Genomic DNA, 24,735 nt, shown 5'->3' on the forward strand with positions numbered 1-24,735 from the left:
CTTGGAAAGAGCGCGCGCGCGCAAGGGCGACTGGCCGGGCGGAGGCGGGGCGTCTGCCAGGGGGCCCCATGCGCCGTGTCATGGAGGCTCAGTGTGCGAGCGGCCATTGAAGGGAAAGGAGCTGCGTGTTTCGCAGGAGGAGGAGGGATCGGGGGTGGGGGGGCTCTGGGCTGGGAGAGGAGCCGCGGCAGCAGCCTTAGCACCTGGGAGTTCCCAACTTTCATTTGCACCGGCTCCTTTGGGTTGATTTAGAGGAGGACGGGGCTCCTTCCTTTTTTATACATTTCCACCCCGTTTTGGGGGGTCCCTTCCTTTGGGTAATATTTTTTGTTTTGCGCTCCTCCCTCCACTTTTTTTTTGTTTTTTTGGAGAGGGGCTTTTCCCACGCAGGGCCGGCGCGCAAAGGCGGGAGGGCGATGGAGATGAAGAAGCGCATCAACCTGGAGATGAGGAACCGGGCGCCCGAGAAGGTGAGAACAAACTCCAAAATGAAAATTAAAAAAAAATATCCCTTAACCCTCCCCCCGCGGAACATCCCAAACGGCTCTCCGCCTCCCCTTAATCCCTTTCTCTCTTTAAATGGTGGGTTTCCCTCCTCCACGCTGCCTTCTTGGCGAGGCGAAATCTCCATTGCGCTAAAAGTGCGCGATGATGGGCGCATTTGGAGAGCTAGCGAGGGCGCGTTGGACTCGATCGCGCTTATTTTTTTTCGCCATGCTGGACTTCCTCTCCCGTTCAGCAAAAGGACAACTTGGGCGAATTTATCTCCTTTTTGTGGGGGGGCCGCGTATCCGGTCCAATGCAAAGTCTCCCCAAAGGCGAGGTTTTATTTTTCAAATGATGGCATCTGCTTGCTTTCGTGCTGGCGCTGGTTCCTTTCCACCCTCCCGGCGCTGCGCCTGGAAACCAGACCCCCATCTCCGCCCGGTTTGTCTCTTTCTCTCTGCCCCTCTAAAACGGGGGTTTCCGTGGCGAGCTTAAGTAAATTTGCCAACCGTGATTGAAAGAGGACATGGGGGGGTTAACTCTTCCGCTCCTGGCGCCGCCTTCTCCCCATGATGGGCGCAAAAGGAAAAAGAAATAGAAATCTGGGTCATGCTTCGGTGCCATCTCTCCCCGCCCCAAAAGCGGTTAATTAAATATATATCTATGTACGTAACCGCCAAGCTCGGAGAGCGTGAATTCTCTCCCCCCCCCTCGTGCAACGCGTAAGAAAAGAAAGTATTTCCGAATTAAAAGTTTTCCTCCCTCGCTTTCTTTGCATTAGTTAACTGCTCTTCCGTCAAATCTAGGTCACGCGTCCCCTTTCGTCGACGGTGGGGAAAAGGATCGGGCTTTGGCTGGGTTGTGGCTTTTTTTTGCAAAACAAAACTAGGGAGGGCCCCTTTGTTCTGTAACACCCCGAGGAAATATTCAGGAGAGCCCTTCTGGGACACCCCCCCTTTAAACTTTTTTTTTTAAAAAAAAATTCTGTTGTTAGAAGGGGGCATTTATTTATGCGAGTTTAACTTGGCTGCGTAGATTGCTTGCTTGATAAACAAGTCGCTGGGCTTACGCCGAATCCATCTTAGTCCAACTACGCAGATGCTTTTGGGCTTTCCTGTAGCCTTGCACAAAAAAGCGATGGGGGAGGATTTTAATTATTTTTTTAATGCTACCCGCGCCCTTTTTAAACGAGGCATTTTTGACGCACTAAGAAATGAAGCCTCGGCTTTATTTTTAATTATTCGTGTCTTGCCCAACCCTTTCCTCGGGTGCCGTTCTGCCCTGCTCTCGGAGAGAGAGCACATGGCTGGCGTCATATGCCCCCCCCCCCGCCCGGCTCGCTTCCCTGTGCAAGCTCGCTCCCCTAATGGTTCCAGAAGATAAGGCGATTGCGTTGTGGCTGAGTCCCTTTTGCTCCGCGCTGGGGGTGGGTGGGTGGGGATGAGACAAAAGCGCCCGCCTTCTTCCCTCCGCCCTCTCTAAAAGCTAAGGTTCATGGCAGGAGTTCGCAGAGAATCAGCCTTGCCAGAGAGGGAGGGAGGGAGGGAGGGAGAGAGAGAGAGAGAGAGAGGGAAGCTGGTAACTTCCTCCGCCCCATAATGTCTCTTCCGTGGAAGTGCTGGTGTCAAAAGAGTATTACAGGTAACGCTGCATGGCCTGGTTTGCTCCAAGCTCACTCCCAGCCACAGAGAAAGCAGCAAAGAGAGCGGGATGTGGTGGCTGCCCCAAGCCATAAATGTACCCAAACTGGTTGCAAATATTTCCCCTTTTGTGCCTTCTGGTTCATAATGGATGGGGGCAGCCCTGGGTGTTATAGCCCCCCCCCCAAAAGCTTGGCACAGAAGTCTCGGGTGTTTTCTTTGCCCCCTGCCTTTGGTTGGATATGGGGCTGGGGGAAACCTCCTGGGTATAGAGGCTGGGGCTAGGGGAACTTGTTTTTTAGATTTTCTCCCAGCTGCTTCCCACAAAATGTGTGTGGACTTTCTGAAGGGTTGCAGTGTTTGGGACTTTTCAGTTTAGAGAAGAGGCAAGTAAGAGGCAACATGGTGGGATTGTATAGAATTATGCATGATGTTGAGGAAGTGGATAGGGAAAAGTTTTTCTCCCTCATGTGGATATCCTGTGACGGTTCGGGACAGATAAAAGCATGCACGTTTTGTGAACTGCCCTGTGATTTTGCGATGAAGGGCTGCACATAAATCTAATAAATAATAAAGTAACAAGGACATAGTTAAACTGTGGAACTCACTCCCACAGGAGGCAGTAATGGGCACCGGCACGGATGGCTTCAAATGAGGATAGGCAAGTTTTTGGAGAAGGATCAGGCTACGGGTGGCTATTAGCCATGCACAATCGGAGGCGGGGATGCTTCTGGAAGCCGCAGGAGAGGGGGGGAAAGGAGTGTTGCTTTTGTGCTTGATTCCGGCTTGCGGGTTTCCCACAGGCATCCGGTTGGCCATTGTGAGAACAGACTAGGTGGCCCACTGGCCGGATCCAGCAGGCTCTTATGTTCTTATGAAATATGTCAAATTCAGTTGTTGTGAACAAAGATCAGAATTTGCTTTCTGCTGGGGCTGGGGCAGCGGTGGCCTGGCTAAACTTCAGTTATAATTCCACTGCCATGTGTTGTTTCAAAGAGCAGAGTCAACCCCCTTGTGGCCTTTCCCAATTCCCTGCTGCTCAACTCACGACTCTCTGGCTCCAGCAGATGTCCCTGCATTTAGGTCAGGACAAACACTTGCTCTGTCTCGCCCCTTTTGCAGTTGATTGGCAGCAGGGAAAGTCTTCCTTCCCTTCCTCCCTGCTCCTTACAGGTTAAGCCTTGAAGAGCTAACAGCTCCCCTGGCATTTAGTAATGCAAAGCAACTCTGCACTGTTGAGAGTACGGTACTGTAAAGACAAAAAGTAACCCAGGTGTTGTTTTAAACTTGACTAAATTGTGCATTTCAAGAACTCAATTGTGCATTTCTGGTTTCCTGAAGAGGGGTGGGTGGGAATGAATCAAGCTGGTTCCAAAAATGTTGTTGCCTCTTTTCAGTACAGTGGAACCTCGGGTTGCGAACGTGATCTGTGCGGGAGGCATGTTTGCAACACACAGCGTTCGCAACCCGCAGCGCCGGATCTGCGCATGTGCGTGATGTGATTTGGCGCTTATGCGCAAGCACCAAAACCCAGAAGTAACCCATTCCGGTACTTCCGGGTTTTGGCGCGTCCATAACCCGAAAACGTGCAACCTGATGTAGCACTCGTTGCATTTACCATATTTTTTGCTCTATAAGACTCACTTTTTCACTCCTAAAAAGGAGAAATGTGTGTGCGTCTTATGGAGCGAATGCAGGCTGTGCAGCTATCCCAGAAACCAGAACAGCAAGAGGGACTGCTGCTTTCACTGCGTAGCGATCCCTCTTGCTGTTCTGGCTTCTGAGATTCAGAATATTTTTTTTCTTGTTTTCCTCCTCCAAAAACTAGGTGCGTCTTGTGGTCTGGTGCTTCTTATAGAGCGAAAAATACGGTACTTTGACTAAGTTTTATCCTTGAGTGGAGCCACTGAAATTAATGAACATGACTCTTCATGGAGGAGAGGGTTGTTGATGGCTGCAAGTCATGATGGCTATGCTTTGCCTCCACAGTCAGGCAGAAATGTTTCTGAATACCAGGAGGAGAGAGCACTCTTGCGCTCAGGTCCTGTTTGTGGGTTCGCCTTTGGGGTATCTAGGTGAGTGGGATGCTGGACTAGGATGTGCCATAGGCCAGATTCAGAAGGCTCTTCTTTTGTTCTTAAGTTAGGTCCATTAGTTTCAACAGGTCTGTGAGTAAAAGTTAGTTGAGCAACACCCATAATATCTGTTTGAATGTGACAGGGAGCATAGGTCTTTCTTCAGCTTGAAGTTGACTTGTGTCCTGTTTTTGTAGGTGGCTGAGCTGGTCCTGGACAATTGCCGGTCTAGCAATGGCGAAATCGAAGGTCTGAATGACACATTTAAAGAGCTAGAGTTTCTCAGCATGGCCAACGTGGAGCTGTCATCACTCGCCAAGCTCCCCACTTTGACTAAGCTTCGAAAGGTGAGTATTGACCAGAATGCAACGATGAGTTAGTTCTGTTTGGCCAGTGGGTTGCAAGCGCATAGGATTAGCTCCCTAAATCCTTGGGTATATTTAGCCCATTCCTGTTGAGCTCAGTTAGCGACACTGCTTGCATAGCAGGAGTGCGGGTCCTGTCGGCTCGTCTATGAATTTGGGTCTCTCCAGGCCTGCTCTTGACGCTATCCTAGCCTCCTTCAGCATAGTGCTGCTGGCTGCAGCTGGTGGGAGTTGTGGTCCAGGACATTTTGAGGACACTTGTCTTAATTGCATGTCTGTATTTTTTGGTGTTTTTCCATGCAATATCCTTTTAAACATGTTTGCACATGACTTTATTTTTCATTTATTTCATAGTAAAAAAATATTACAGCGGTTTACAGAAATTATCAATAGAAAAAATAACAATAATTTAATACTTTTGAAAAGTTAAGAACAATAGACTAAGTACATATTGAAACTCACAGCAAAGGCAACTGCCTGATAGCAATGGGAAGAGAGTTCCAAGGTTTAAAGGGATTAAATTTACCTTTATTGTTTCTTATATTCGTGTCCATTCAAAAACAGCCCCGTGGAGGTGGGTTAAGCGGAGGAGCAACAACTTGCCCACTCCAGCAAGCTTCATGGCTGAGCAGAAATTGTTACAGTTAAGCTTGCAAGGAAGTGATTGTATACTTGTAGGTTAGGTGCAAACTTGGATAATGATGCAAGGAAGATTATTAGAACTGCTATTATTTTCTGGCTCTGAAGAAGTAAAAATGCAATCAACTGTCCTTAGATAGCATCTAAAAAAAGGTTTGTTTAGATTCCTAGAGCTGCATGGTTTTACTAAAATATAGACATGGGAAAAGTTGGAAAACATCTGCCTGATCATATGATACTTTTCTGCACCATAGCTGGAACTGAGCGATAATCTAATTTCCGGAGGCCTGGAAGTCCTGGCAGAGAGATGTCCGAATCTCACATACCTAAATCTGAGTGGTAATAAAATCAAAGATCTCAGCACTGTGGAAGCCCTTGTAAGTATAAAGCGGCATTTTTACAAAGTAGTCCCGATTTCATATTTACTTAGAAATCAGTGTTGCTGTGTCCGCTGGAGCATACTCAAAACTGGCAGCTTTGCATAGGATTGCGGTGTTTAGAAGCCTGGAATAATTTCAGCCCAGCGTCGCTGGATAGGGTAATTAGATGGCATGACTGCATAATTGTTGTTTAGTCGTGTCCGACTCTTTGTGACCCCCTGGACCAGAGCACGCCAGGCACTCCCGTCTTCCACTGCCTCCCGCAGTTTGGTCAAACTCATACTGGTAGCTTCGAGAACACTGTCCCACCATCTCATCCTCTGTCGTCCCCTTCGCCTTGTGCCCTCCATCTTTCCCAACATCAGGGTCTTTTCCAGGGAGTCTTCTCTTCTCATGAGGTGGCCAAAGTCTTGGAGCCTCAGCTTCAGGATCTGTCCTTCCAGTGAGCACTCAGGGCTGATTTCCTTCAGAATGGAGAGGTTTGATCTTCTTAAAGTCCATGGGACTCTCAAGAGTCTCCTCCAGCACCAGAGTTTAGAAGCATCAATTCTTCGGCGATCAGCCTTCTTTATGGTTGACTGTATAATAGGTGTTGGTAAATGTTTCTCTACTTGTAACCAGGTATATAAAGGCACAAATCTCATAAGCTGAGTTTAAAGTACCATGCTAAAGGAAGTCGGCATAATTTATAAAGGACAGTCCAGATCTCTTTAGTGGTTCATATTCTGGACAGGAGATGGACAGATCAGCTTTAAGAAGGGTAGCCGCGACTATTTTGCATGTTGTTGCACAGTTTGCATGCATGGAGTGGTTAAATCAGTTTTGTTTCCATCAAACTGGAGCCTGGAACTTGTAACTCCACCTTCGTAGCAGAGCTCTTTTGCCAACCACTGTCTCCCTACGTTAATAAATTATTAAGAGCACTGAAGGAATGTATTGACTGCCTCTCCCTATGTAAACCCACCAGCACCCTGCAATCATCATCTGAGGTCCTTCTTCATGTGCCCCCTCCACGGTGGGTCCAGGGGGTGGCAACATGAGAACGGGCCTTTTCTGCGGTGGCTCCCTATTTGTGGAATGCTCTCCCTAGGAAGGCTCGCCTGGCACCTTTGTTACATACCTTTAAACGCCAGGCACAAACATTCCGCTGCTCCCAGACCTTTAGCTAATTAATCAGTCTATGGCCTTTTAAGCTGTGTAGAGGGTTTCATTGTTTTGTTTGTTACTATGGTATGTATTTTTGTGTTTTCATATTGCAAACTGCCCTGTGATCCTCTTACGAAGGGCGGTGTAGAAATTTAATAAGTAATGATGGTAAATGTTGCAGAAGTGTTCAAAACAGAGTCATCTACCCAAAATCAGGACTTAAATATATAAGGAAGTCTCTATATCTCTATTATTATCTTCCCTACTGGGTTGTGGAAACCACTATTCTGATAAATGCTTTTTTATAGAGTAGAGGGCACTGCAGATGAGTTTATAGGTGCAAGGGGGCAGTGGCCAATTTTTTGGGGGCGAACCACTGTTCTAGCTCAGTGGTAGGGTTACAATTAGAAAATTCACTGATGTTTGCCTGCTTATGTTTGTAAGCCATGTCAGTTTGTGGAGTTGTGGGGTGTGTGTGTATATAAAATAAAGCACAATCCAACCCACGCTTGCTTGGAAATAAGTTAATTAGGGCTAATTCCTAGATTGCAACCGTAATGTTACAGACAGGGCTACCAACATTTGTGCAGAGTTGACAGGCCTAATAATGAAGCATCTAAAGGTGTCGTTAAAAGGTGTGTTCTATTGACGTAGAAATCTAATGTGTCATTCTGTTCTTTTCAGCAAAATCTTAAGAATTTGAAGAGTCTTGATTTGTTTAACTGTGAGATCACAAACCTGGAGGATTACAGAGAAAGCGTGTTTGACTTGCTCCAGCAAATTACGTATCTTGATGGGTTTGATCAGGAGGATAATGAGGCCCCCGACTCAGAAGATGAAGAGGATGAAGGTAACTCTTTGTAAACATGTCTGGTGATTAGTTATTATACCCTTTCTAGGTTGGATATCAAGTCACAGGCTTGGAGCAAATGGCATGACAATTGTGTGGTTTAACATTCACTGTTCGCACTATACTTTTTATATTTGTGCCAAAAAGACTTACAGTGCACAGCAAAACGTAAATGTCACGTAAAGAATACATTTTGTTGTTTTTTTTAAAAAAAATGTTTGCTATGTATAACATTGTATGAGCCACTCGTATATTTGGTTTTGTTTCTAGAATCGCTTTTCTAACGTCTGGAAAAGAGCTAACATTTGATTGGATGTTGAACTGATCTATACATTCCAAAAAAATTGTACGTGTTATAGTCCTCATGGGAATGCAGGTGGATAATCACGTTTTGAAATGTTGCCCCCCCCCCAAAAAAAAAACCCACACACACATAGGGATGAAGGCTAAACGAAAATCCTCCTTGACACGATAACACAGGTGGGGACGTTCTTGAGGATCCAAGCCTGCAAACTACTGCGATGCATTCAGAAGTAGTCATGTCCCCGGAGGACTGTACCATGTGCTTGTTTTTTGAGTCTGTGGGTTTGAACCTGTAAATTCTGTGTCAGAAGTTGGAAGCACGTGCCGCGTGCATCTCATTAGCGTTAGCTTTCCTTCAGATGGGGATGAAGATGAGGATGAAGAAGATGAGGACAAAGCTGGTCCCCCTGGAGAATATGAAGAGAATGATGAGGAAGACGACGATGGCTCAGACTTAGGGGAGGGTGAAGGTGAAGACGAGGAAGATGAGGAAGAAGTGGGCCTCTCGTACTTAATGAAAGAAGAGATTCAGGTAAGTTTTATGCTCTTCCTCCCTCCCCTCTCAAGTTCCAAACATTCAACCTAGATATTGGTGCATGCTGTGCAAAAAAGAGTATATTTTGTCCACGCCATGCTCCCATAGACAGCACAGAAATCATGGAAATTGTATAAATGTGCCGGCATATATATTCTTGAAGCAAAAGCTGTGGTTTGAGATCTTGGACTCTAGCCTATTTTGCGAGAGAATGCTGCTGATGGGACTGTTCAAAATAAATCAACCAAGCTGCGAATGACAGAAGACTAAAAGTAATGTTGCTAGGATTAGACCAAGGAACCTTGGGAAACATAAAGATTCATCAGAGAAAGATGGGAATAAGTGCATAATCCCATGGCTGAGAAATTATCGTTATAGAACTCAGGGACTGTTGTTTTGCATGAAAAATGTACCCACGTCTTAAAATGTACTTTATAGATCCCGACAGAACCAGAGTTTTCTTTATTGGGGGCTCAGCACCACAAATGGTGCAGACGTGTGAAGGGTATATGAATCCTAGTGGGAAATGAAATGGCTAAGGACAAGTTAGTGAGAAGTCCCCAAGAGTACAAATTGAGAACAAGATAAGCAAATGAGCAGTGAAACACTAAGGCAAGATACTTGACTTGGTTCTGGCTATATGTTGCTGAGGTGCATGTCAAGGCAGGTCGAAGACACTGACTATATTCTCCCTGCACACCAGAGAAATCCTGCAATTCAGTAGCAAACAGTTTGGCCATTGCATATTATTTTTGTAATCGGCTTCTCCAAATTGTAAAAATTTAAGAACATAAGATGAGCTGGCTGGATCAGGCCAATGGCCTATGTAGTCTCTTCTGTTGTGAACACAGATGCAAAGAATTCATTCAGCTTCTACACAGATTCCTTGTCCTCCTTTCACTCCCTTGTCAGCCAAGGGTCCAACCACCTCCCTAGAGGGTTTCCTGCTACTAATATATTTAAAAAACTTATTATTGGTAGTTTTAATGTTTTTAGCAATGTTTTCCTTTTTTTATCATCCCTTACTGTCTGCTTGCACTCTTTTTTTTTTGCCAAAGTTTGTGTTCCTTTTTATTCTCTACATTTGGACAAGACTTTGGTTTTTTGAAGGACGCCTTCTTGCCTCTAAAAGCTTCTTTGACTGCTTGATGCCAGCATCTTGGCCCTTGTGGTACCTTTCCTGACCTGTGATATACACCTCAACTGAGTTTCTAATAGTGTGTTCTTAAACAACTCCCAAGCATTTTGGAATGAGTTGACCCTCTTGACTTAGCTGTTTTTGACCTTTGCCTTAGTTGAGCACAGAGAAATTTGGCTTTGCTTTTTATAGAATGCAACAGTCTGGGAATGCCATGTCTTGCAGCCTTATTAGAGTACGATTAGGAGTATTGGTTTCACTTTGTAAATCATACTGAACTTCTGAGACCATCAACTTCTTTCCCTCTTAAGGATGAAGAAGATGATGATGATTACGTAGAGGAGAAGGAGAATGAAGAAGAAGAAGGTAAGTTTCATATTCAACTGAATGTGAATAAAGTTGCATTTGAATTCTTAAAACATCTGAAACTTCCTAATTCGGATCCAAAAGGTTCCTTTACTCAGGCACGAAAGAGCTGCATTCCATTAGAGGAAGGGGGCATCTGAACCCAACATAAGTTGAATTTATACTTGGTTGATGTAAATCAGAGGAGGGAAGCCTTTGGCCCTTGAGAAGTTGTGAGGTTGCAACTCCCATCATTATCATCATCCCAGGCCATTGGCTATGCTAGCTGATGGGAGCTGAGAACATCTGAAGGACCATAGGCTTGCCATCTCTGCCTTAAATAGCTGATAATTTTTTTGCAACCTATATTTAGGTTTTATAAAGTTGCCACAGCTGGACTATATTTTTCTAAGAGGTTGTAAGTTGGTGCAATCAAATGGAAGTGTTAAATTAGTGTTTTCCTTTCTGTAACATCCAGCTTTCATTCCATCATTTTTCCACAACAGAAGGGGATTTCTGGGAGAGATTTTTCTGTGGTCCACTAGAAATAGCCTCCTTTTATTACTGAAGTGCTTATCTTCCCGTACAGCAAAAGACAAGAGCTGAAATAGACTTCAATACATGACTCATTAGCCACATAAGACGTTGCCCTGAAGACTTCATAGATTCTCCCATTGTCTGTCCAGATGATGCTGGAAAAACAGGGGTTGTGGGGTTGTTTGGTACCTGACAGGTCACCATACAGCCAATGTCCCGCTTTTGAGGTTGTTTAGTTTTGTCTTGGGGTGTATCTACATTATAAACCAAGGCACCCAGGTTATCAGCTCACAAAATTTGGGGAATTGATTTGGGTGAAGGTTTCTAGTGAAGACTTCTCAGCAGCCCTTAACCTCTGTTTCATGGACTGTTTGGGGATGGGGGAGAGACTAACAATACCATAACTGATTCATTGCCTTTAGGAAAACATCTGATCTGTATTTTTGTATATACTTAAAATAGAAGGAGGTAATATGCCAGTTGCTCTGATACATTGAACAGTTGAGGGCTCAGACTATGCATAATTTCTTCTTACTGTTCAGCCAATTTCATGTCGATGTATTTGTTTTGTGTTTGATAAACTAGGTGTAAGTGTCCAGAAGAGGTAGAAATAAGGCAGTGTGTGTATATGACATGCTGTAGTATGCTTAAAGGTAAAGGGACCCCTGACCGTTAGGTCCAGTCGTGAAAGACTCTGGGGTTGCGGTGCTCATCTCGCTTTACTGGCCGAGGGAGCCGGCATTTGTCCGCAGACAGTTTTTCTGGGTCATGTGGCCAGCATCACTAAGTCGCTTCTGGCGAACCAGAGCAGCACATGGAAACACGTTTACCTTCCCGTTGGAGCTTTACCTATTTATCTACTTGCACTTGCACTCTGACGTGCTTTCAAACTGCTATGTTGGCAGGAGCTGGGACCGAGCAACAGGAGCTCACCTTGTCGCGGGAATCAGCAAGCCCTAGGCTCTTTGGTTTAGACCACAGCACCACCCGCGTCCCTGTAGTGTGCTTAGCCTTAGCTTTAACATCAGTGAACATTCTCCTTTCCTTTTTGCAGCGGAAGGCGTCAGAGGGGAGAAGAGAAAACGTGCAGCAGAAGATGAGGGAGACGATGACGACGATTAAGTTGTAGGAACAAAAAATAGGACCAGGTGCATTTTTTGTTGCAGGATACGCAATAGCGATATGCAGACTTGTATGTCTCCATGTATCCTAGGTATCCCTACAGAAGATATTAATGTGTTAACTTTTTATAGGAAGTGTGTTTTTACTATTTTTGCCCTTTTTATCATTCCAACTAAGACATAATAGCCCACTCTGGATCATGTGCAGAGAGAACACTGTTTCATCCCTTTTTAATCACTGAACCAGTTGTCTCCCCCCCCCTCCACCTCCCCTAGAAACATTTTTCTCCAGACCCCCCCCCCTATTTTTATGTGAGCATGCTGTTAGTTCTAGTAACAGTTAAAGCAAAACATTTAACTAATTTAATCCAGACTTTTAAAGATTGTACACTGAATTAAGATCCACTGCAGTGCGATAATCCAGCTTTTCCTTAGAGAGGCTTATATATGAGATGAACCAAAGGCTGCATGAAGTCAAGAATTTGGATAATAGCAATTGGCTTATTTTAAAAGGGCATCTGAAGAATGCACAAACAGGTGAAGTCTTTGCTTTTCTGCTTTCTCATACACTTTATACACACACACACCTTTCCATTTTTTTTAAAAAAAATCTATGTAACTATGGAAAGCATGGGATCAGCTCTCTTGAGTCAAACCTTTTCCATAAGAATGTAAGAAGAGACCTACAGAATCAGGCCTTAGGCCCATCCTTTATTCGCTGTTGAGAAAAGACTCCCACAGGAGGCAACCTGGATGGCTTTCAAAGAGCGTTAGACAAATTCACAGAAGATATAAAGCTCTGTCCTACCTCCACTGTTGGAGACAGAATGCCTCTGTATGCCAGCTGTTGGGAATCACAAATGGGGAGAATGCTGTTCTGCTTGTGGGCTTCCCGTAGGCATTTGGTTCTCCACTGAACTGGACTTGGCTTTGGCCCGATTGAGCAGAGCTCTTTGGAAAAGGCGAGACCCAAAACGCTTAAGAGAGAAAACAAAAGCAACATTTCATTCACACCCACACCAGTAACCTGGAAATGCTTACTTAAAAGTTCTTTCAAGTTTGCTGTTCCCTTTGTGTTATCTTTCTGATCATTATAAGGTGGAAACAGGATTCATATTTCTGATGCAAATTCTAGTTGCCTCCCCCCTCCCTTCGTTTTTCTTTTTAAACCCTGAAGCTTTTTAGGCTTTCATTAAAATATATACATAGGAGAGGCACATTTCTTTATATGTCACCTTTCAAGGGAACAGTTGGCAGGTAGACTAAGCCATGTGGCGAGGCCTAGAGCACAACATTTGGGGTGGGGAGGGTGGGCTAGCAGCTTACTTCTGGGAAAGGGTCACTGAAATGCTTTGCTGTTTCCCTGCCCTCGGTGAAGCTTGCAGTGAGGTTGGCTGTTGTCAAAAGGTGTCCTGAAAAGGGCTGTGGTGGATCAACCTTGCAATTGTCTGCATGCTAACCTTAAGCTGATGACAGGCCTGCAGTTGCTTCCCTTAGAAGTGCAGGTTATGCTGTGGGAAAACATTTGGGCAAGAATCCTTCGGAAATTTGTTCATCAAAGCAAAGACAATGAGCCTTGGGCTGGCAACAAAACTGGTTTTTATGGATCTTCTTTGCAGATTGCTTTTTAACAACAAAAAACAGCAAACGGCATACTGGGCTCTTGAGAACTCCTGCTGTTCTTACTTAAACGATAGACTAACTTGGATTGTTAAATATTTTACCCAAATAGTAACACACAGCTGTATTCCAGAGATACTATTTTTTTATTATCTGTCCTGCTTAGGAGAAGCTGTCGCTAATGTGGTTTTAGATAAAAAGGGGTATTTTTACATAGATGGATGGGAGTTGCCCCTCCCCTTACTACAGTTGCCTGTGAATATAAATAACACATTAGACACACGTTCTGACATGTTTAGTATGTGACATTGGACTCTTAAGTTTTGATGACACTGCATTTGAGAAGCTCTGCGAAACAGTATTTCTCTCCCCCGCCCCCGAGAAATATTCACAGCTAACTCTAAAGAGGCATTTGAACAGAAGGAAATGCAAAAAGGCATTTTAATAGGAAGACTTGGATTTTTAAAAAATGACTTAGCTGAAAGGACTTGGTAAAGCTTTATTCCAACCCTGTTACATTTGTGTATGAATGAATCTTAGAAACTTTTAAAAAGCGTATACTGTTGTCCTGCTGGTTCTGTATTTAAAAACAGTTACTTTGTATTCATTCAGATTCCCCCTCGCCTTTCCATATACCCTTTTGTTTTTAATTTAGTTAGGCTCGGCAAATAATAAAACCCTTCCATTACAAAGAGAGCATTTAAATGTTGGGTCTGGCTTGTACTAATCCATTGCACATGTAAGGTTTTCTGGCTATAGTACTATCTGAGCTGTGATTGACACCACAGAACAACTGAGCAGCCATCTTAACCCAATTCATCTCAATGGGAGTAGATTTCCTTATGCAGGAAATCCGCCTTCTGCTCCAGTTTCATATTTTAAAATTAGTGGTTGAGGGATCTCTCAAGTGTGCATCAAACTCCTGCACTGGTTCAAAGACATGAATGGCCGAACCAGTGATTTTTAGAAGATTCCCCCCCCCCCCAAAAAAGTTACCTTCAATGAATGACTACTACTAGTCTGTATTTGACCATTTAAAAGGGTGAAAGGTGGTTTTGTGTGTTATTTTTTTTACAGAGGAGTAAAATGAAACCAAGCGCACCAGCATGGTTATACATAGTATGTATTTCAATAGTTTTACATCTTCTCTAAGGATCTTTTATGTAGTAAACGTAACAACCAGCTAACTACATTGCCACAGTTTTGAGTTGTCAGCTTTAGTGTGTGAGCAAAATAGAACTTTTTCTTCTTTTTAAAACAGGGGTGGGGGGGGTGAGTATTACAGAGCCTCTGGATAACTTCTTTTTTTTTTTTTGGCTTGGTGGGTTCTTTAATGAAAATACGTAAGGGTGGGTTTTATATTTTGTAGCAATTTTGTCCTATTTGGATGCTCTTTATATGGCAGTATGTATATAGTGTGTTCGATTCCTTTTCAAATTCTAAAGAGAGAGAAAAAAGACACAAACTTGGAGGTAATTGGTTTTTGTGCAACTGTGTTTTGGGAGGGGGAGAAAAAGCCATGACAGTGTTAAATAAATACCTACAGCACACTTCTGATGGATTTTAGTTGTAACAGAATGTGAGTGTTCCTCCTGCCCTCCCCCCCCCCCCCCGTGTGATGTAAATTTTAAATTAAAGATTTTCAATCTGAAAATGTGAGGATTTGTTATTGGGGGGTAGTCTGAACTTCTTGGAAGTAAAATTACTGTTTTGAAAACTTGGAAGGGAGGTGTGTATCAATCCTTATTTGAGAACTTTCCTATACACCCCAGAGGGCCTAGATCCGTTGGGGTTTACCATAGTTACTTAGCCTGCAAACCCCTATAAAAGTATTGTGATGCTGTCTAGTCCAATCCCTGGTATCCCCAGGTAATAATAATAATATTTTTTATTTATACCCCGCCCTCCCCAGCCAAGGCCGGGCTCAGGGTGGCTAACAAGCAATAATAAAAACAAGTTGAATGAATGCAACTTAAAAATGAAATTAAAATACAACATTAAAATATTGAAACATTAAAATATTAAAATGTAGGAGGAGAAAGGAAAAGAAGAATAATAATAACAATAATAATTTATTATTTATACCCCGCCCATCTGCCTGAGTTTCCCCAGAATCAAATTGGCTCCAAGCCAAAGGCCAGGCGGAAGAACTCTGTCTTACAGGCCCTGCGGAAAGAAATCGGATCCCGCAGGGCCCTGGTCTCATGAGGCAGAGCCTTCCACCAGGCCAGAGCCAGTGTTGAAAAGGCCCTGGCTCTGGTTGAAGCCAATCTAACTTCCTTAGGGCCTGGGACCTCTAGGGTGCTGCTGTTTATGGACCTTGAGGCTTTCCATGAGGCATACCGGGAGATGCAGTCCCGTAGGTATGAGGGTCCTAGGCCGTGAAGGTAGGGCTAGGGAAAAGATTGGTTGTCCGAGAACATGGAATATGCTGCCAGTTAGTGCAGGCAATACTAGATGGACTCAGTGCAAGGCAGCTTCCTATAAATTTGGAGAGCTGGAGTGCAAGAGATCCCACCACTGCTTTGACTAGTTTGCCCTATTGCCAACCTGCTATTGCAGTAGTCAAGATTCCTTATATTTAGCCCAAATCAACCTTTGCATATACTAAGCCTACTTGGTTTTGCCCCCTTGTGGGGGGCCGGGCTATATTTTGAAAAATAATAATGAATGAATTCCTATGCCCCACAAATAACCCAGAGATGCATTTTAAATAAAAGCACACTTTCTACTCCTGTAAAAACACCAGACAGGCCCCAGAAATAACCCAGAGGTGCATTTTAAATAAAAGGACACATTCTACTCATGTAAAAACCCGCTGATTCCTGGACTGTCCGCAGGCCGGATTGAGAAGGCGATTGATTGGGCCAGATCTGCCACCCAGACCTTAGTTTGCCTACCCATGGTCTAATACATAGCCCAGTTCCTTCAACTTTTCCTCACAGGGCTGGCTTTCCAAACCCCTGAACCGGTAGCCCTAATTTGTCTATATACCTCCTCAGAAATGGCCACTGGGAAATAAAGAAATATAAAGGGTGTGGTGATGTACTGAGAAGACTGTATAAAAGACCACATGCAAGGATCACAGAAAAAGGCAGTCTACAAGAAAAAAATTGAGAGTGTAGCTTGCCACCTGTCAAGATATCTAAAAAGGTTTGCAGATCACTTCACTTTGGCCAGTGTGGGTCATTATTTTGCAATGGCAAATACTCAAATACTCTAGTTTCTGGAATTATTGTCAGCTCCCCTAATCATACACAGCGTGTTTCTTTTGACTGGAGTGAAAAGAGCTACTGGGAGATATTTCCCCCAAGTTATTTCCTTCTGCAGAGGAAATATTTGGGGTCATTAAGAGTCATTGCAGGGCTGTCGAAACCACTCTCAGATTTAGTGAACTACACTGCAAAGTTGTCTGCCATCCAACCAGGAATGGAAAGATAATGGATTGCAATCTTATTTTTGTAATACTGCATTGAAAAACTCGCAATGCAAGAGAATTGCATACAAAACAGTAGGAGTTTCATTTCCCCCACTCATTTCCACGGGCAGCCTCCACTTCCGCCCTGGGAATGGGGCATTTCAAAATGGCAGAGCAAAACCGGAAGCTCCGTGGCCAAGACTCCCTCAGAGAAGGCGGGAAGAAGACGGCGGCGCCGACGAACGACAGAACACAAACAAACGCCGCTTCTCGCTCGGGGTTTCCCTCGGAACAACCGCAGGGGTCGTGCGTCGCCGGGGATTGGCTGTCGCTTGTCGCAGTCTCCCTTTCCCTCCCGCCCCCTGTCCAATCCGAGTGTCGAGCGGTGCAGCTGGCTGTTGGCGGGGGAGGAAAGAGGCGTTGGAAGCTTTGAAGTGGCGCGCGAGGGAGAGCTAGCTTTTCCCGCGCATTTCCAACCGTCGTTACCTCAGGTGCGCTCGGGTTTTGTGTTATTTTTACCTCAGAATTGTCCCCTCGCCTGCCAGCCTCTTGAAGCAATTGCGGTTAACGAATGCCAGAAGGGGCATTAGACACTTCTTTAAACAAGCAAAGCACCGCTATTTATTACTACTGCGTGTTTCCCCCCCTAAGTACTGGTACATAAAAATTAGCTTTCAAAAATCCAATTTCGTTGCACTTGTGCAATGTTGCACTTGTGTAATGACAATAAAGAATCTATCTATCTATCTATCTATCTTTTAGCCCAAGTCGCTGAAAAGGCGATCCTTTTATCCTGCTTGAAAATATCTCCCTTTTTGATTGGGCTTAAAACTAATCCTTACACACGTTTCAATTTTTGCTTTTTAAAAAAATAGATCAGTATAAGGAAATACACATTTCTAAGGAATTTGGATCCCTCATTAAAATGTTAACCTTTCATTTTTTACCTGTGCCTTTTAAAGGTTCCTACTATTCCTCTCTCGTTCTTCTCACCTGCTGTTTTGAGGATTATGGCCACTAGGGAGACGTTTGTCTTTGTCTTTTTTATGTTAATTTCTCCTTTTTACCACATTTCAGGTAAGGTTTTGTGCAGGCAAGTATCTTTAGAGGTAGAAATAGTTCATTAAGGGGAATAAATAACCTGAAAAGTATCTAACCACAAGTGTTGCCAAGTGATGCAATTTAGTCATGAGTCACCCAGCTGTGAATAAATCGCTGTTTCTCACTGTGAAAGAGAAAATTATGTGTGCGGGTTGACTAACCAGCCAAAACACCATTATTTCAAAAAAACCACATTCTCAATATATTTAAATTAAGCTTGGAACCCTAAACATGTTTGTGACTGAGTTCCATTGACATTCTGAGTTATATACATCAAATTGCTCTGCAATTTGTGCTAAACTTTGGATCATACCCCTAATTTGCAAAAAATAATAATAATCTGTGAGAGCGCAGAATGAAAATAGCAAGATATATTAAAAGATTTGGAGACTAAATGGTACATTCTCAGAGCAACTGTTTTAAGTTGGCATACCTGTAATAAAATCAAAATGTCAACTGTTCAGCTGTCATCTATTTCATGTCAACCCTTCTTAAAAGGATGATGATTCTGCTTTGATTCGTTAATCGATTCTGTATGAAGAAGTGTGTAAAGTCATCTTTTCTTGCCATTGCCTTGTTAAATCGTGCAACTCTCCCCGTTTTTCCTTTCCTTAGGTAACTCGGTAAGATACCAGGTAAAAACCTCTTTCCTGTTCCTAGAAAGCAAGAAGTTAAAGCAGTTGTTTATTTTATGTGACATTGGATAAATAAAAATTAGGAGCGCTCCATATTCAACTTGGAAGGGATCCAGAATGCCTGAGGAGCTAAGCTTAGACAAGATGTAATTTTCAGGAGTTAACTTCAGATCTTTTGCAGACAAATCCACCCCAAAAAGCTAGGTTGTCCAACAAGCTTGGCATTAGAAATCCGAAAGGCTCTTGGGCCTCCGTGATGCATTATTTCCAGGGCTGCTGTTTGGGGCCCAAATTCATCTTCCCGCTTGGACTACTGCAATGCGCTCTACGTGGGGCTACCTTTGAAGGTGACCCGGAAACTACAGCTAATCCAGAATGCGGCAGCCAGACTGGTGACTGGGGGCGGCCGCCAAGACCACATAACACCGGTCTTGAAAGACCTACATTGGCTCCCCGTACGTTTCTGAGCACAACTCAAAGTGTTGGTGCTGACCTTGAAAGCCCTAAACGGCCTCAAAGGCCCAGTATACCTGAAGGAGCATCTCCACCCCCATCATTCTGCCCGGACGCTGAGGTCCAGCGCCGAGGGCCTTCTGGCGGTTCCCTCATTGCGAGAAGCCAAGTTACAGGGAACCAGGCAGAGGGCCTTCTCGGTAGTGGAACCTGCCCTGTGGAACGCCCTTCCAGCAGATGTCAAAGCGATAAACAACTACCTGACATTCAGAAGAAATCTTAAGGCAGCCCTGTTCAGGGAAGTTTTTAATGTATGATATTTTAGTGTTTTCTGGTTTCTATGGAAGCCGCCCAGAGTGGCTGGGGAAACCCAGCCGGATGGGCGGGGTACAAATAATAAATTATTATTATTATTATTATCTTGGCATCCTGGACCCGCTACCTGCCTTGCTGAACTTCCCTCATCCTCAGGGATGGCATCATGTGCCATTTTGCCACCCGAGGCAAGAAGATGGGAAGCCAGGTGGGCTGGCTTTGTTCATCCTCTTGTTTGAGGCCATTTCAGTTACTATCCTTCTGGGTGTTCAAGATGAGTCGTTTGGGAGTGGCCGCCAAGACCATATCATAGGCATGTCCTAAATCCGTTTCAGGGGCCTAATCCAGCCTGCCGTTCAGTTTAATCCGGCCCCGGTGGCAGTTTATTTCCTGGGGTAAAATCCTAAAAAAAACCTCAACAACTTCAATCCTAAAAGAAGCTCAACAACTTCAATCCTAAAATAAAGCTCAACAACTTTGGGGTAAAATCATAAAAAAGCTCAAGAACCTCAATCCAGGTCAACAACTTTGGTTGGCCCTTTGGTCGGCCCCCATGGCCCTTCATTTCGTCAAATCTGGCCCTCTTTGAAAAAAGTTTGGACACCACTGCCACATAACATTGGTCTTGAAAGACCTACATTGGCTCCCAGTACATTTCCAAGCACAATTCAAAGTGTTGGTGCTGACCTTTAAAGCCCTAAAGGGTCTTGGTCCAGTGTCTCCACTCCCATCGTTTTGCCCAGACACTGAGGTCCAGCTCCGAGGGCCTTCTGGCAATTTCCTTGCTGCGAGAAGTGAGGTTGCAGGGAACAAAGCAGAGGGCCGCCTTGGTGGTGGCACCCACCCTGTGGAATGCCTTCTCATCAGATGTCAAGGGGATAAACAACTATCTGACTTTTGGAAGACACAGAAGTTTTTAATGCTTGACTTTTTATTTTTATTTTTTATGTGCTGGGAGCCACCCAGAGTGACTGGGAAAACCCAGCTAGATGGGCGGGGTATGAATAATAAATTAATGTTTGATGTTTTATTGTGTTTTTAATACAATGTTGGGAACCGCCCAGAGTGGTTGGGGAAACCCAGCCAGATGTGCGGGATATATACACTATATATATAATCTTTTCAATTGCTGCTCCTTCAGAAGATCAAGGATTATCTAGTGCACCTCTTCCAGCTGTATGAGAAGATCTTGACACTTTGGTTATCAACTAAAGTTAAGAAAATAGGCAACACCCTCCTTAAAATGTCTTTATTTCTTTTTTGTTAATTGGCTTTATGGATGGCATTTCTCTATGGTTATCAGCTGCTTTGAACAGTTAGGAAAGCGGAGAATACATCTGTGAAAATCATTTTCAGCAAATTAAACAGCTACAAGAGGATATAACACTCCTATTCCAATTGTTTGGAGCAGTGCCTCTGATGCCTGAGATTACATCTTTTACGAGATACTGGCCTAGCAACAAGTATTATGACCTTGCATTGGTGTACCTATTGGTTCATTCTGTCCTACATGTTATCACTCCACCAACCTTACAACTGGACCGTAAGTAAATATGCCCATGTTGAAATTTGCCAAGACATCATGGTGACCTGATGTTTTAAGGAATTATGAAGTTGCTTATGATAAAAAAGTTGTGAATTTTATTTTGTATCTGCCTTGGTCAGTAATGTACACAGATTTCTGAATTTAAGAAAGCATTTAGCATTTATGAGCCAGCAAACATATACTGTCAAAAGTTTTTAGCAATGTAAACACAGTATTTTACAAGTCCCTTTTATTGTGGTGTTTTGTCTGCTTGTTTAAGGCTAGAGTTAAACAAATGGATAAGTTTACTACCGAATCCATGAAGGCACAAGAAGCTCAACCTGATATTATCATCATCCAAAAGGAATCAGGTATGAAATGTTTATCACCACCACAGATGTGCTTATAAGTCATTGGTCAGCATTTCCCAAATAACAGTAATATGCTGAATATATGTATGTAGACTTCCAGCTATATATTTATGCTGGATCTGGCTGAAAACATAACACACGTGAACAGGGTATTTGTTAGAAGCCTTGGGAATTTTTTTAAGGAACTTGCTAGTCCCTATGGTAACTGAGACATTGCTGAACCTAACATTGCTGAACCAGGTCTTCATTAATACTTCCCAAATGTATTGACTGCAGGGATATCTAAGAGATTATATTTCTTGAGTATAGCTTTAGTATTGCAGTTGTATTCCTGCAGACACAGAAAACCATTTTGTGTGATAACGAAGCAAAGTTGCAAGTGAAGAGAATCTCCACTGTCCCTAGTCCACATGAAATGTAGTGTTTCTGGAACAGGTGATAGTGATGAGGTAGATTAGAAGAAACTGGTACAACACCACCAGAGGAGGAATATCAGGAGAGGGGTGCCTTAAATGACTTGTTTGGCAAGAAACTGGGCATATGTGGGTAGCAGGAACAGAGGATGAAGGTTTCGGAGGAAGAGCTGTGTTCCAAGAGGGATTTTGGTACTCCAGGCTAGAACATTCATTGGCATGCTGCGTCCACACAAATAATATAAAGGTTACAAGGTTACAAAAGAGTAACCTCATTGAACTTCGTTGGACTTCTACTATATTAAAAGGTGCATGATAAACATCTCGTTATCATGGGAGAAGTTTGCTTTTAGCAAAATGTTCCATTACACTTTTAAGCCAGGGGTTCCCAAACTGGTCTGGGAGCTTCATTCAGGTAGTCTTCTGCTTGTATAGTGAATATTAATACTGATTTTTAATTGTATATTTATTGTATATTTTGTTTCTTGTATTACTAAGCAATAAAAATAAAAATCATATAGCACTGTGCAAAACACATTACATTTCCTACAGCAGGCAGAAAAATCATTAAGTGGTCCACCAGGACCCTCAGCAATTTTCAGGTAGTCCGTGGAGAAAAGAGTTCGGGAACCACTGCTTTAAGCCATTGCTGCTCTCATTCAGTTGCTTTTAAGGTAGGATTCAGAGTAATATGTCCTTAGAAACAGGCTTTTGTTCACATTAATTTCTTTCAGTAGAGGCACCGTTTGGATCATATGTCCCCCAGGCTGTTCAAGAATCAAATGAAGTGGTGTCAAAAATTCTTAGCGATTTGCAGCCCAGCAAACCAGTGCTTTGGAAGCAGTTAATGTGGCAGGTAAATCATGATATAAAGAGCTTGTTCACATTGGAGCTTACTACGTGTTGATAGCTGTTTTGTGTCCTCATTTAATTTGTGTAGTACACATGATGTTACCCTCAAACACCAGTCTTATCGCTGTCTCCTGTAAATTCGAGTTTACCCAATTCAGGGATAATACAATCAACTGCAGGAAATTGGGTTTCAAACTACTCCACTTGGGGCGGCAGACAGTTTTGGTGGGTGAGTGGGTCAGTCATTTTCTGCCACACCCGTTTCAACACCTGTGACTTCCTTGGTTCTTTTGTTTCTTTTCTGGCCATGCTTGTCACTATTTGTGGTGTGCTTCTGGATAGAGAAGCATGGCCTTGCAACACACACACACTTATTTGGATCCGTCAGATTTGAACAAAACAAAACTGCAGAAATGTGCATTGAGAATTTACCATTGCCTAACTGTGCTTTTGCACACTTACTGGGTGGGGAATTTTATTTTAAAGTTGTATGCCACCATCTGTGAACATACCCTGTTAGTACCGTAGTTAATTGGCATAAGGGAATTGACCAATTAGAAGGCAAGGAGAAACACAAAAGGGATGCCTGCTGGTATGAACTACTCCAGTCTAATTCAAACTGGTGTGGACTACTCCAGTCTAATAAAAATACAGGGATTAATAACTAAATAAAATCACATGTGGGCAGGCCAAAAATGAGGAGAAATGATCACATACAGAACTGGGATTGATTGGGCTCTTTTATATGCCATTTCTCCTGTTGAGCTTCAAGCTCTGCCCCTATGTGAGAAGGAGTACTAGAGACCCTAGAGCCTGACTGAGGCTTTGTTGCATATTTTCCCCCAGGGAGAAATAGGAGACAGGGGTCTCAGTTTCTATCTTTCCAGTGATCTAACAAGCATAGTGGCCTAGGAGGTGCAGAGTATGTGTCTGAGCTATTTCTAATACAATCTTTCAAACTTAAGCATTTATGGATGTTTTACTCAAGTCATGGTTGGCATTTTGCAGAGGAAGAAGCGTTGGACACATAACAAAAGGGGGGGAAAACTTTCCAATAAAAGAAGGAGAAGATTTAGAAAGCATTTGGAAAGAAGTACAAAACCAAGGTTTGCAGACAGACAGGATTGGATTCCCAGAAGGTTCAAAAGGCAAGAATGTAGGATCAGAAATATACAGAATAGCGAAGACAAAATTCAGAAAGCCATAGAGCAGAAAGAAATTCTTAGATGTGTAAGAAGTACCTATGTTGGTGAGAAGGAATCTAAATCACAGGCAACTTCCACACATTCCAACAAACGTAAAAGAAGAAAAGCCAATGAAGTCATCACTTATAATGTCAAGGAAGGACAACTCTTAGGACTAAAGGGAAGAAGAACAAGAAGAAGAAGAAGATCAACATACCCAGGGAAGCCACACTTGGTTTCTTCAAAACCCTTTGATAGCTATAGTTCTTCCTACAGTTTGTCTTCTTATTTTACCCCAAGTAGCTCCCAGAGTACATTATCAAGAAGAATGAAGAGAAACGTTTCCAGTTTTCATAAAAAAGAAGGTAGTTTTGAGGATACATTTTTGAACAACACAAAGGAACAGAAAATAAGAGAGAGAGAAATGGGAGCATTTCCAAAGAAAAGAGAAGCCAGAGAAACACAGTCGGTCAGAAATGTAAGTCTTAAACTGAAAACCTTAAAATCTCAAGAGAAATTATCTAACATGGTAGACCGTCTGTCAGACCCATCCAATAACATGTCAAAAGATGAAAAGCTCACCTACATGCATGAACTCCTAGATGAATTAAAGTTATTCATTAAGCTGTTGGAGCAGCAAATACTACTACAGTCACTAAATAACATTGTTTATTCAACCACAGTTTCTGGCTCACAAAAGTAGAGAGCGCTAATATTGCTGAATTTAAAAACATGTTGCTATTTTGTTACATAAAAATCCTGATAATACATAATTTTATTTTGGCTTAATTAGTCTTTAAATCATAATGTTGGTTTATAGCTCGTATTAGGAAATGTTTTTGGATAAACGACTGAAAAAATACTAAAATAATTCCTAATAAATGACATTACTCTGGAAAATGCTCCTTGTAAGAAAGATGCACCATGACAGTAGTCATAGGAGAAGGAATAATAAAATTGTAGATTTATAGAGTTGGAAGATACCCCAGGGGTCATCTAGTCCAAATCTCTGCAATGCAGAAATTTCAACTAGATCATCCATGACAGATGGCCATCCAATCTCTGCTTAAAAACATCTGAGGAGTCCACAACCTCCTGAGGGATACTGTTCCACTGTCAAACAGCTCTTACCCAGAAAGTTCTCCCTGATGTTTAGTTGGATTCTCCTTTATGTAACTTGGGTCCTACCCTTTAAAGTGGGAGAAAACAAGCTTACTCCGTCTTCAATGTGGTAGCCCTTTAGATATTTGAAGATGGCTATCATATCTCCTCTCAGTCTCCTCTTTTC

At 43.1% G+C, this 24,735-nt stretch overlaps 2 protein-coding genes and 1 long non-coding RNA gene across 8 annotated transcripts; 2 read left to right on the forward strand and 1 right to left on the reverse strand.

Moving 5' to 3' along the window:
• The first annotated feature begins 21 nt into the window (after positions 1 to 21).
• Positions 22 to 14,834, forward strand: ANP32E (acidic nuclear phosphoprotein 32 family member E). Of its 2 annotated transcripts, none has more exons than XM_083716104.1 (7): positions 22 to 470; positions 4,399 to 4,548; positions 5,460 to 5,582; positions 7,416 to 7,581; positions 8,244 to 8,416; positions 9,869 to 9,923; positions 11,494 to 14,834. In XM_083716104.1, the coding sequence occupies exons 1-7, from the start codon at positions 417 to 419 to the stop codon at positions 11,559 to 11,561; spliced, it is 789 nt and encodes a 262-aa protein (XP_083572230.1). In that variant the 5' UTR covers positions 22 to 416; the 3' UTR covers positions 11,562 to 14,834. The 2 variants fall into 2 exon arrangements, with proteins under 2 accessions (XP_083572230.1, XP_083572231.1); XM_083716105.1 differs by lacking the exon at positions 22 to 470 and adding an exon at positions 2,055 to 2,127.
• Positions 14,835 to 16,458: 1,624 nt separating this feature from the next.
• Positions 16,459 to 24,220, forward strand: LOC310833361 (uncharacterized protein). Of its 5 annotated transcripts, XM_083716064.1 has the most exons (7): positions 16,459 to 17,089; positions 17,561 to 17,675; positions 18,315 to 18,334; positions 20,244 to 20,315; positions 20,908 to 20,998; positions 22,146 to 22,267; positions 23,110 to 23,304. In XM_083716064.1, exons 1-7 carry the CDS (start codon positions 16,667 to 16,669, stop codon positions 23,173 to 23,175), a joined length of 909 nt encoding a protein of 302 aa, XP_083572190.1. In that variant the 5' UTR covers positions 16,459 to 16,666; the 3' UTR covers positions 23,176 to 23,304. The 5 variants fall into 5 exon arrangements, 1 of the variants encoding a protein (XP_083572190.1); XR_014558655.1 differs by lacking the exon at positions 20,244 to 20,315 and having other exon boundaries at positions 16,810 to 17,089; positions 23,272 to 24,220; XR_014558654.1 differs by lacking the exons at positions 18,315 to 18,334; positions 20,244 to 20,315 and having other exon boundaries at positions 16,537 to 17,089; positions 23,272 to 24,220.
• LOC310833556 lies at positions 18,387 to 19,813 on the reverse strand. The gene is made up of 2 exons (XR_014558788.1): positions 19,223 to 19,813; positions 18,387 to 18,647 (listed from the first exon to the last, which is right to left on the reverse strand). It is a non-coding gene; the product is annotated as an uncharacterized lncRNA (long non-coding RNA).
• Positions 24,221 to 24,735: the final 515 nt, after the last annotated feature.

The sequence above is a fragment of the Podarcis gaigeae genome, assembly GCF_964106915.1.
Source record: "Podarcis gaigeae genome assembly, chromosome: 16".
Taxonomy (NCBI): domain Eukaryota; kingdom Metazoa; phylum Chordata; class Lepidosauria; order Squamata; family Lacertidae; genus Podarcis; species Podarcis gaigeae.